Here is a 12,573-nt window from a genome sequence, read left to right as displayed (position 1 = left end):
GGCGCAATATTACAACATGGTAAACCGCGACCGCATCCGCACCTCATCAATCATCCCGCCGTTCACACAATTTCGTCAAAAACAAAATCATTAATTCTCAGAACATGTTACACGGGGGCAAGCAAACAATGTTACTCAACGGCGAGCACGCGATGATAATGCAACGGGACCGTCCAGGTCGTCCAGTCTGGTGGAAATCTTGCGGGTAGGGGAGGCAGCGATGGTAAGCGGCGGGCGGCTCCAGAACAAGACCACCGAAAAAATCGAAGGCCCCGCCCGCATACGGGGCGAAAGGTCACTGAACTGGCTCGACAACTCCATTAACCGCTTAACACAGCAGAAATATCAGCGGCCATTAGTTGAAAGCTGTCAGAGCAGGCGACGTTCATTTGTCACAATGGCCTCGGAATTTTGGTAACCGCTGAACTGGATAACGGCGGGCAGCCGCCAGGCAGACCAATTAGACGGCCCAGGCCCGACACCAGTCGCCTCTTGTTCGCCATTTCTTGCAATGCAGTACATACATATGGCTGTGCTACGAAACACCGCCGACCACCCTCACCAGACCAGTTTGATCTACGGAAGGTATGCGCTGTACCGAATGGTGCTTATCATGAACATTCTATCCATGATAAAATGCTACTTGTCTTACTACTTCTCGACCAATAATTCGCACTACAAGACCATTAAAGATAAACCAACAAATTGGACCTCGTCTTTGTGACTTGGCGTCTTCGACGCGCGGAGACTACTGCAACGACACTTGACGCCACCAACCTAGCACATCAATTTCAGTTCAACGGACATATTACCAAAAGTCCCCACCTGACCCATGACTGGGCCGCCCCGGGTCAGCGCGGGTCACACGGTCCGCTACCAATTGGCTGTCATAAAGGGATCATGATGGAGGGATGAGCGCGGCTTTTGGGACGCGAATCCACATGTCTGCCACAAAGCTGTCAGCTGTCCGACCGTCTACCAGCTGAGCTACGGGAGGCGGATGAAGGACACGCGTCATTCTCTGTCGCTGCATCAGCTGAACTGCAGGGACGGAAACCAAGCAGCACATCCCCGCTCAGTCCAGAGTCTAAAACAATTCCGAGGTTGCAATTCCGACAATTCAATTCCGACAACAATTCCTACCTTACAGCACGCCCGCGCTCTGCGTAATGTATAGAGCAATCCTGCTGTGGACAGAGAACTTTCCACACCGCCACCTCAGAGCCGCGTAAGATTCCCGTCGGCACGCTGCCTCCAGACCACGAAAAAACAAGGTGTAGACTTCACGCCTAGCAGGCGGGACAAACAAACCATTACCTGGATGAGGACAAATGCCTCTGCAATGGCGCAGCTGCCGGGTCACTGCATCTTTTTGATGAGGGCAAATGCCTCTGCAATGGCATAGCATGCGGGTCACTGCGTCTTTTTGATGAGAGAAACGCCTCTATGATGGCATAAGCCGGGTCAATGCGCCCTTCTGAAGCGTTCTATTTGAAAAGGGGTAGTGTGACGCACTTCGTCAAATCTCTTCCATGAGGCGCAAGCGACTGCAACGATCATACTGCCGCACGGGAACCATGGCGAAAAGGGGTTTCGAGCCCGCGGCCTTATTTGAGAGTCCAACGCGGTAACCGCTCGGCCATCGCACCCCCTGGTTTCTGCGTCCAAAACTCATCCGTTTCCCCACGGTCTCCTGTCCTCCAGCATTCAGACAAAAACAGGATAACAAAATTTATCCAACCAAAATTCACTTAACAGCCACAGAGCCTACGGATCCCAGCAGTCTAATCCACTAGCAATTTCCGAGGCAGGCCTGCAAAAGCCCGGGGAAAGCACCAACTAGAAGGCGGGCCAGTAAAAGCCCGGAGAAAGGCACCAACACCGGCGATCCGTGCGTCGCACTGCCCGGCTGCGGGCCGTGCTGACACCGGCGCGACCGGTGCTGGGGGGACGTGGATCCCCTCTGTTCAGTCGTGGGTGAGGGAAGGACGCAACAGGGGACGGAGGCGTCGCGCAGCGATAGGCCATCCACCAAGCGGCGACACACAGAGGCAGACCGTTCACCACACAGCACACAGAGGGGGACCGTTCACAACACGGCAGCACACAGAGGTGGACCGTTCACCACACGCAGTACACAGAGAGGGGACGTTCATCACACAGCAACACACAGAGGGGAACCATTCACCACACAACAGTACATAGAGAGGGACCGTCCACCACACAGCAGCACACAGAGGGGGACTGATCACCACACAGCAACACACAGAGTGGGACCGTTTACCACACAGCAACACACAGAGGGAGACCGTTCCCACACAGCAGCACAGGAGGTTCATTACATTACATCACGTTCATCTTCATTACATCACGCAGCAGCCCACGGAGAGGCACACTACTCACCACACAGCAGCACATGAGCACCACCATGAAGCTCTCCAGGGCGCCGGCCGTGCCCACGATCCACGTCAGCCGGATGAACAGTATGACGCCGAATATGTTCTGAATGCATGGAAGAAAGACGCCCAGCATCGTGCCTGAAAGGGGACGGGCGCCGCGTGAGGTGCGGCCCAGCATCGGCGGCGACGCGCAGCACGGACAGTGGCAGCACGCCAGGGGCGGCTGAAACCCCGATGAACTCGAGACAATAACTCCTGCTGTCGATGACAAACCACGGAAACAAGCTGGGCCATAATTCATGATGGCACGGCAAATAATAAAAGACCCGACGAAATATTTGAGGGCGATAATGAATAATGAGCTGATATACGCAAATGATGCACAGGAAAAATTCGTGTAGCGGGATAACGTTAGTCAACGCAGGAATCCGCGTTCAGTATACGCCGAACCCGTTACTTTGGCGAGCCTAATGCGCTCTCATAAACGAATTTGGAAAGGAATCCGAAAAGTGAGCGCATCGCAGAATACGGCGCATTAAGACAGCGGCCCAGTATATCTCGTCGCATTACTTTCCAATCTCAAGAACTTGGCCCTGTTCCTAGGAACATCTGCACGCCTCTCAGGCGTTGACTTCCGCCGCAGCTGAAATCAACGCTGGGCGAAAATAGCGCGAGGAAGACAAAAGGCATCACACATTTCCATAATTAAAAATGCCGCCCGGCGACCGGGCTGGCTCTACTCGGTGAGATAACTCCACCGGTGTCGGTGCTAAGCTGGGCCGTGCTGCCAGCCTCTTAGAGCAGGCCAGACTGCAAGACGGGCGGCGCCGTCACGCTCGCGCGCGGCACCGTCCTGGACTGGGCGGCAGCGAGCGTGCCAGCGGCACCGTCCCGGACTGGGCGGCGGCGAGCGTGCCCGCGACACCGCCGGAGTGGGCGGCGGGAAGGATGCCCGTGGCACAGTCTCGGAGTGGGCGGCGGCGAGCGTGCCCTCAGCACCGCCGGAGTGGGCGGCGGCGAGCGTGCCCTCAGCACCGCCGGAGTGGGCGGCGGCGAGCGTGCCCTCAGCACCGCCGGAGTGGGCGGTGGCGAGCGTGCCCTCGGCACCGCCGGAGCGAGCGGCAGCGAGCGTGCCCTCGGCACCGCCGGAGTGGGCGGCGGCGAGCGTGCCCGCAGCACCGCCGGAGTGGGTGGCAGCGAGCGTGCCCTCGGCACCGCCGGAGTGGGCGGCGGCGAGCGTGCCCGCAGCACCGCCGGAGTGGGTGGCGGCGAGCGTGCCCTCGGCACCGCCGGAGTGGGCGGCGGCGAGCGTGCCCTCAGCACCGCCGGAGTGGGCGGCGGCGAGTGTGTCCTGAGCGACGCCGCTCCGCCACGGTACCACCCCGGACATTCCACCATATCTCATCAGCAACAGGCATACATTGTTCGGCGCATAACACGGCGACTAATCTAGCCAAGCATCAGGCGAGCTGGCTTTCCCCATCCTCAGAGTGTCCGACAGTGAAAGACACCAATTCAAGCCGAGCAATAGCGGCACCCTAGTACCCGGCATCCGTCGGAAATACATGCTCGTGGATCACTATGCCAAGCATCAGCGGCCGGCCACTAAGGTATGCGCTTCATTTCCACCCTGGGCAAGCACAAATTGGGCTGAAAGTCACAAATGGACCAATCACACTGCTGATACAGATGGCGAGCGGCCACAGCCTTGCTCACGGTCTGCAATAACCGCGTCGCCGAGCAAAATTCGAAACAATGCGACGTCATGTAACGCGATAAGTCACTGCTGAGCGCAATGATGATGTGTTTTATCTGGTGTTTTATGGCGTGCCGACTGAAGTGGCCACTTTGCGACCATAACGCTACTTTCTACATTAGTGAGGTGCGCAAATATTCTAAAAGTCACTGTCCTCAAGGGACAAAATAACTTTCGCTCTGAGCAAACTGAAGTCATCAACTTCATCACACAACGGCACAAACGACGCACGTGGTCTAAAGTGACGTTGTCATCCTTCAAACAATGTGAGCACAAATCGATCACCTGGACAGTAAGAAACGCGCCACATCGTGGGACAGAGCCCCATTGGCCCCATACAACAGGCAGCCATGGGTCTCCAGTGCGTGACCGATACGCAGTCTTCAGAGACCTTTTTCGTCTCACATTGCGAGAGCATCACACTTCCGAGACCACAATCCGGCTGGGACAATTCTAATGTGATTAGGGATCCAACACTAGGCTGAAGTGCTTACGGCCCAATCAAATGATTACAGGTGTATTAAAATGTCCCACACAGGTGAACTCTGGACATAAAGAGCTAGGAGCAAAAAAAAAAGAACAAACAAACAAAAAAAGCCTTCTCAGGGAATCTCTGGACATCAACATGTCACTAATGATCTTATTGAGAGCGTATTTCGCGAATATGGATGTGTGTATGCATGTATGTATGTATGCATGCGTGTATGCATGTATGCATGTGTGTAGTATGTATGTATGTATGTGTATACGCATATATGCATGAATATATATATATATATATATATCTCTCTCTCTCTCTCTCTCTCTCTCTCTCTCTCTCTCTCTCTCTCTCTCTCTCTCTCTCTCTCTCTCTCTCCCTCTCTCTCTCTCTTTCTCTTCCCTGCAACCTGTACCAATCTACTGCAAACAAAGCGCAGAAAGGGTAGGAGCAATAAAATAATAACATCAATATGATCTGAACAATATGAACGTACCACCAAGACTTCCGCGATCGCAACAACAGCACGTCAAAGGACGTCAAGGAAAAATAAGGTAACATAGCATACAACCACGCCCCGTGTCTGGAGCCGCGTCTCTCCACCACAAACCGCATCTCTCAAAACTCGCGTGGGAATGCTCTGGCCCAATAACGTCAAATAACGGCCACCGCCACTGTCGAAGTAGTTGGCGGCCGGCAAAGCTGACATTCAGCCATGCAAATTCAATACGGTGTCGTTTCAGTTTTGCTCCTCTAGCTGACAGCATGACAATCGCATTTGACTAACATCACCCATAGCTTCCCGGCCACTGTTGGCTCTGCCATTTCCATTTCCACAGGCGGGCGTTAGCCAGACAAGATGGCGGCGCGCCTGGGGGGCAGCGGAGAAGATGACAATTTGATGCTGAAAAGACAAACGTCTCCCGAGCGTCTCTTTTGTGTCTGCAGCCAGTGGCCCGCCAGTTACGCCGAATAAAACAACTCGGTTGCAAAAACCGCCCGGTGCTGTTTGATTTCTCCAGAGAAAGAAGAAGTGAAACCGGGTGGAGATAGCACAGATTAGTCCTGTTCCAGCTCCAATGTTTTGCAAAATGCAGGAAAATGCCGCCTGAAAGTCACAAGCAATTACAGACGTCCCGTCACATACCCGTGTTATAATTTCGCCCCAAACTGGACGATAACGTGATCGGCAAAAACGCTAGGAGGTCGAGAAATCTGATCACCGACAGAGGCGGCTCTAAAAAGGCAGCCTCTAAATCAAGCTACATGAGACAAACCAGACAACAAAGTGGTACGTCGCGCGCACCCTAACACAATGCCTTCGAGACGCACGAGCCGCTGTGAACAGCGCTCCGAATCGGCAACTGTGAAATTCTGGTTACGGACCAACACTGCGCACATCACTGGTGCTGTGGCCATGACCGCTGGCTGGGATTTCACACTTCATGACCGATGCAATTTGATGCGTCAGTACACAATCTAACCACGTGCTTCGAGGCGTTGGGGAGGCGCATCGCCAACCCCCGTGCACCCTATGCGCCGCTCGGTGTCACGCGGTCCTTATCGACGGCGTCACCACGGTCCTGTTCCCCAGGGATCTGCGGCGACCCTCGACACGTGCGACGGCGATCCGGACCGGGAGCGTGCGACCATCCGGCCGCCGCCGGGAGCGGCCCGCAGCCCACTCGACGCCCTGTTATGCAACAGCTACGAGATGGGTCGGAGCGCGGGTCGCGGAGCACATCGTAGAGCGGGCTGACGGCCGCTGGTGGGCCGACCCGGCCAATTCCCGGCGGCATCTCAGAGACGGGCGCCGCCGACGCGCGCCACACGGCCCGCCGATGACCCGACGGGCCGCCCCGACCGGCGGACGACCGGCGGAGGCGCGCCCACAGTTCGAGGCAACATCAGCTGCGGTCCGACGCGCCGCCGGCAGCGGGAGATGCCGGACCGGCAACCAATCGTCCGATTTCGGTCGCGCTCGGCGGCAGAACTTGGGTCGTTTCATCTGTTTATACGCGGCGCGGAGAGCGGGCAAAACTTGAGACTTCGAATTGGGCGCCGTTGCTGGTTTTACGAGCGGAGCGGCAGTTCCATCACCGACACAGTTGTCGCCCACTGCGGGCGGCGATCACGCCCGGCAGTCGTCCGCCAACAGATAACCCGGAGATCCGCGCACGCAAAGCCAAACAACGGCGCTGAGCGGCACACAATCTTCCGACGGCGGTCAGTGAACTGGAGCGCACATCAGAAGCGCGTCGTACGTGCTTCGACCGTCAGAAGACGCCTCACGTTTCATGGCGTGGCTATACCAACAGCGATCTCGGCAGCTCACTCACGTGAGCTCGACGTGCCGCCCCGCCGCCCGCCGGCGTCTGCGTGGTCGCACTCACCGAGCTTGGTCTGTCGCCGCACCGGCTTCTGGTCATGGTCGTTGGCCGACGGGATGATGGCGTTGTAGTTGGCCAGCGAGTGGACCAGTGACACCACGCGTGGCCGCTCTTCCAGCTCCTCCTGTGGGACACGGCAGCGACGTCAGACGCCCTAAAAGTCCCCAGCGGCAACATCATATCAGTCGTCAGTACTGGGGCGCTATGTTTATGTGCCGTACCGCGATTTCGGCTTCCCGATCACGCTATTCAAAGGCACAAGTGCTCTCCAGCCGAGAGGCACCCCAAGGCTACCTTCTCGTCGTGCCTGGAGCGGAAGAGTTCCGGCCTGCCGAGCCGCAACACGGCCGTCGCTCATCTGCCCCTGAAGCCACCCACTGTCGCCGGGGCCCTCCGTTAATATCCGGGAACGGCGGCTGTTCAGGGCGGCCGGGGTCACTCCAGACTGGCGTGCCGCGCATCCTGACCTACCGCTCGCCCAGCCGCGCCGCTGGCGGCGCTACAAATCTACCGCAAGCGTGACGGTGGACCCGGCAAGCGGGCATTATGTCTCGGCCGCTTCCAAACCGTCGCACGCCCAGGGATTGAACGCGGCAGTGTCCTCAGGGCGCAGGGCTCGTCTGTCTTTGATGTAATGAGTGCGGGACGGCCGGACATCGACGGCAGACAAGGGGAAGGGGGGGGGGGGGGGCACACTTGTACGCCATCAAAGCCGAGCCGATTCAGCGGCCGGGCTGATCCAGTGCTTGAGCGGGATTGAGCATTGTTCGGTTCGAGCCAGGGAGCAACCGGGCGGCGCTGCTCGCCCGCGACCGACGGCCGTGAACTACGCCGGCCTAACGACCCGAGCAGCTTGACGCGTCGTAATTATTGCACAGTTAGCTTCAAACGCATCAGAGTTCGGTTCGGCTGTGACACAGCCAGCCGTCAGCCGAGTGATTTAGTGGCCCAAGTTGCGGCGGCGTAGTTCGACTCGCAGCCTGTCACGAGCGCCGGTCAACTCGCAGTGCGCGCGTGTGTGGGGCCGGAGCGGCGCGGCGGCGCCGACGCCCGCCCGGTGAGTGTTTCGCCCGGTGGCTGAGCAGCTGATAGTCCACGGTCGTGCCCGTATTGATCAAGTCTGAAGCTCGGCGAACGGCGGACAAAAGACGCGCCCGCTCGTCCGATCCTCAGCGCCCCTTGATCACGTTAGCCTGAAAGCCGACGAGTGCGGCGCCCGGCAGATGAATAGCCGCAAAAACGGCATTCCTGGAAATGACAACGCCGGCCGTGAATGGCGAGCGGTTCAGACTGCCTGGAATGATAATGCTACTCGTCTGCCGGCGCGTCGTATCGGACGGCCGCTTCCTGAACGCGACATGCGGGCGCCCGACGCATTTAAAGGGCGAGGCTTCCCGGCATACTGGGCTTGATGGCAATGCTCCAAACAGCCCGTTTGGCATGCTCGCTAGGGAACGCTGGGACTAACCTTCACGTCCCACATGCGCCGACTCGCAGCGGCATTCCACTGACATAATTTGGTAACACACTTCTGCAAAACTAAACGGAAATGGCCTCAACGTGGTTCACACTGAGCCCGACAAGCGCCGTTCGCCATCCCACGGCGACTCTACAAAGCTTTTTCCCAAACTTTAATATCTGAGCGGCCACATCGGCACACTTTGAGCAGCCATTTCTAACCGTGTTCCGCACACTCAGCGAGTGCCGTGATCGTGCCCGCCCGTTGCTGAGTCGCGCGTCCAAAGTTCAGCAGCTTCGCGGGGTGCGGGGCGAGATAAACCTCCGCGCTGCTCTTTCCTCTTGGGGCCATCCAGCGCCGCCTGCTTCCAGCCAAACGTACTGCATAATGTTGCCAGCGAGGCAATTACTCAGAATGCGCCACCCATATGAAACGTTGTTTTTCACAAAGGTTAAGCACTTAATCAGAGGTAGGAAAAAAACAATACAAGCAGCCCAAACCATGCGAAGATTAGGTGAACGTTATTCGTGTGCACGGAAAAGTGCTCCGAAATTCAAATGTATGCTTTCAAGCAGAGTGACATGCCATCTACACTACACCAGGCAGAACGACGGGGAAAAAATACACGGAACGTTTGGATCGCCGTCAGGAAACCCTATCCAGCAATCCGTGCAGCCTGTAACACTGGCAGCCGCAGGTTGGCACCAAGGCCCTGCGGGCAAGACACCGGACTTGCCACGGAAACCCGAGCTTAAGGCCGACCGCGGCGCTGGCCGCCGGGTGTTCGAGACGGACGCCGCCGCTGTGCCCAGCCAGCGGCTCCACGGCGTCGGTCTCTGCCCGCGCTCTTACGCATCGTCGCACGTTAATATGGAAAACAACACAACTATCAGGCCGCGTGACCAGCAATGTTCAGCGACGCAGCGCACGTGGAATGGCGTCACTACTTTTTGGGTCAAAAGGGATCGGGACATATCAGCCCTTTTCACGTAAGCCGTATTGGACCGGGACTTAATTTGGTACCAAATATGAAATGGTTGAAAAAAAAAACAAGTAGTACGGTGGTTTGTAGTCAGGGCTATCGAAATAACCGCAAAGATTTATTCCGGGAGTGCATTTCTTTCTAATTTCATCATTATATACATATTTGTCATTTCATGTTTACAGCACTTAATGGTTCGTTCCCGTGGGCTCAAATACATAAACATGACCAGCCGGATAGAAAATAACGAGAAAAAATGCGCTGCCAGAGTAAAGCGTACCAGCTATTTTGATAGACCGGACGAATCGTGACGAGTTTCACTCCCAGTTTATTCTTATTTACGTGTATTTGACACCTAGGTGCCCATGGAGTGCGGCGGAACCAAGTAACGTACCAGTCCAATAGACGCTGGCGTGAAGAGTTAATAAGTGGATACATGAGCACGCTTCAAGAGTAGGCCATTTTATACCTGAGACAGGCGCAGTATTATTCTGGAATGCTGTTGGCCAGAGCAGAAGAAGCTTCTCCATCTTCCATATGCACTACATATGCCTGCGCATACCAGAAGCCAGACAGAGAGCCGACATATGTGTGCCATGAGCGTGGACGCCAAGCCAAAATTGATGCTTGCCACGCTATGGACTATGCCATCATATTCTCAACAAGCATCAGACTGTATGAATCGATAAGGACGCGTCTGGGAATACGGGCACCAGCTTGATTCCAGTTCAAATTTATTGCTACCTGTCATCGCCGCTGAACGGTGCGACTAATGGCGATGCCGCCTACCAATGTACTGGAGTGCCGTGGGGTTGATCAGGGCGAAGCGCAGCGGTCTTCTAGCTGGGGGAGCGGAAAAGAAACAAATTGCCGACTGCACGAACTATGCTGAACCGCGGCGATCACAGAAGACGAACTCGTTAGTGATGATTCCAGCAGGGACACACACTTGCAAAAACTTTCACCGAGCTAAAAAGCTTATAAAACCGCTTTAACGCGCATAGATTCATTTACAAGCCATTATGATTACCTCTGCCCTCACCGCCGACGCATCCCGCTAGTTTGTTGCACGCCAATGTTGGCCCGAACGCCTCGGAAAACTAATGAACACTTCCCGGATTGGATTAACAATGCAAATGAATCGAAATATGGTTCGGCCACATTAAATGTCAGCAGGCAGGAAGTTGCATTTGTGAAGGCTTTCCTGCCCACCGAAATGTGGCACGACACACTGAGTGAACCATACAGGAATGCCATTTGGTGGCACATTCACCACCTTCCATTTGTTGGCCCGGACATTTAACCTCCCCACCGCCCACCCTGGGGATCTTTGAAACCAGTGTTGAAAAAATGGCCCAATCTGGCTGATCTAAAAGGCCAGAGATATCCCTGGATCGTGCGACCTCGGCACATACCAATCCGTTAGCCTGTCGTTGATGGATGACGTTACATGTCGGGTCCAAGGTCACAGCATTTAGATAATTGTACCTAGGATGACTGTAACCACTTTTTTGGTGCAAAGAGTCTGCAACATTTGTTGAGTACTGCAGAATTTAGACTACCTGTTCCTTTGTTAGTTAAAGCACATCGATTGACAGGGTGTGCTGCGCATTGTGAGCTGGCCTACTTCACACCTCGGCGTGCATTGGCCTTTTTGGTTTAATGCTACGAAAAATGCAATAAGCCACTGCAGGACCACGAGGCGCGCGTTTTTCACGCGCCACGGAATCTTAATGAAACGTCGGCGTCTCTCCTGTTGTTATTGTCCGGCGGTGCACCCGCTGTCACATGGCTGCTCGCTTCCTCTATGTTTTCACACCCACAGGCAGAGCCCGCGCACGACCGACGACACAGCTGTGACTGATGACGCCACCCATCGACCAGCCGGCGAGCCGGGCCCAGCAGCGGGAGGGCTCACTGATCGAATCTGCCGCACGGCCCGCTGACTTAGAGCTGGTCCTGCTGAAGACCGCATTACACGGCGCTCGCACGCGGGAGTGTCGAAAGCAACGATGACATTGTTGACAAAGTTCGACATTGTTGGTTCAAGAACGGTGGAATCGATACGACTCTGCGATCAGTGAGCCATCGGAACAAATGCAATGGTTTAAGAAGATTCACTGATGGATAGCGGCCATCGGCTGGCCTTCCCAGCAGCATCGGCCGCTCCGCCCAAGGAACCGGGTCTGGGTCACGGGTACAAGCCGCTCAATGACGACCGGTTTGCAACATCAGCGCCAATAATAACGCAAAGAGCAACAACGGGTGTCCACCACGACCAATGCCTTGCAGCAGACGCTAGCAGCAATCACCACCGGGACACCGACGGCACAAATGCGCCAAGCCCAAGTGAGACACCAGCCCCCCAAAAATAAAAAAGAAGTGCACACGTAACAAGTGTTTGGCTATGGCGAAACGCGTCCTGACTGCAAATGAGGCGATCTATCGCGGTGATGCGCGCAGGGCTAATGAAGCCCCGCATGCGCCCAGTGCGACCTTAATACGCCAGAGCCGTGCCCAGCCAGGATGTATGGGCCCGCCACTGCCGAACGGCGGGAAGCGGGGCACAAGCGGCACTGCGACTCCCACACCGCTGGCACCGGGGCACGTCCCCTCGCTGGACAGCGGGGCGTCGATGAGCTGGGGAGACGTCCACACGGAGGCAGACGCGGCCGACGTATACGCCATTGTGGCCCGTCATTGCGTCACTGGTGAAAAACAAGCATCAAGCGAACTCTGGTGTTGCACAAGCCGAGCGCGGTTCTTAATCTACGCAACGTTCCCAGAACCGTGCGAGCGTCCATCCCCACATCAGCTGCGTGACGGGCGTTCCGACGACTTACGCTGTAGAGATAAAGGTTCTTGTCGTATCCGGACAGGCCCTCATTCTCGTCGACGGCGAACGGCTGGTTATCCGGCAGATCGACACTCCCTGCAATGAAGGCAGCGGTCGTCAGCTGGGGTCCGCAGGACGGCTCTCACTACGCCATTCTGCCGCATCGGAACAGACCTGCCATTCTCTTTACGGCGAGCACAACGACAGAGCATAGAGGCTGCTCATTCCACTGAGGATTGCCGCACCCAGAACCTCCGAAAAAGACTTGATCCA

The 12,573-nt window shown here is 56.0% G+C and overlaps 2 protein-coding genes across 2 annotated transcripts in view; both read right to left on the bottom strand.

The window, feature by feature from the left end:
• Positions 1-7,141, bottom strand: part of LOC119090643 (solute carrier family 12 member 4-like) — a 35,579-nt gene extending 28,438 nt beyond the window's left edge. The window contains 2 exon segments of the mRNA XM_037213488.1: positions 2,404-2,537; positions 7,027-7,141. Of these exon segments, the coding sequence (XP_037069383.1) occupies positions 2,404-2,532 (129 nt within the window). The 5' untranslated portion in view covers positions 2,533-2,537; positions 7,027-7,141.
• The window catches only part of LOC119089812 (uncharacterized), an 83,692-nt gene continuing 74,313 nt past the window's right edge, over positions 3,195-12,573 (bottom strand). The window contains exons 6-9 of the mRNA XM_037212629.1: positions 12,308-12,396; positions 7,027-7,147; positions 6,738-6,751; positions 3,195-3,209 (exon numbers count right to left, since the gene is read on the bottom strand). Of these exons, the coding sequence (XP_037068524.1) occupies positions 3,195-3,209; positions 6,738-6,751; positions 7,027-7,147; positions 12,308-12,396 (239 nt within the window). The remainder of the gene's footprint in view (positions 3,210-6,737; positions 6,752-7,026; positions 7,148-12,307; positions 12,397-12,573) is intronic.

The sequence above is a fragment of the Pollicipes pollicipes genome, unplaced genomic scaffold (assembly GCF_011947565.3).
Source record: "Pollicipes pollicipes isolate AB1234 unplaced genomic scaffold, Ppol_2.1 Scaffold_3087;HRSCAF=3621_pilon_pilon_pilon, whole genome shotgun sequence".
Classification (NCBI taxonomy): domain Eukaryota; kingdom Metazoa; phylum Arthropoda; class Thecostraca; order Pollicipedomorpha; family Pollicipedidae; genus Pollicipes; species Pollicipes pollicipes.
The sequence above is the reverse complement of the archived record's forward strand: the minus strand, read 5'-3'. Positions and strand labels throughout refer to the sequence as shown.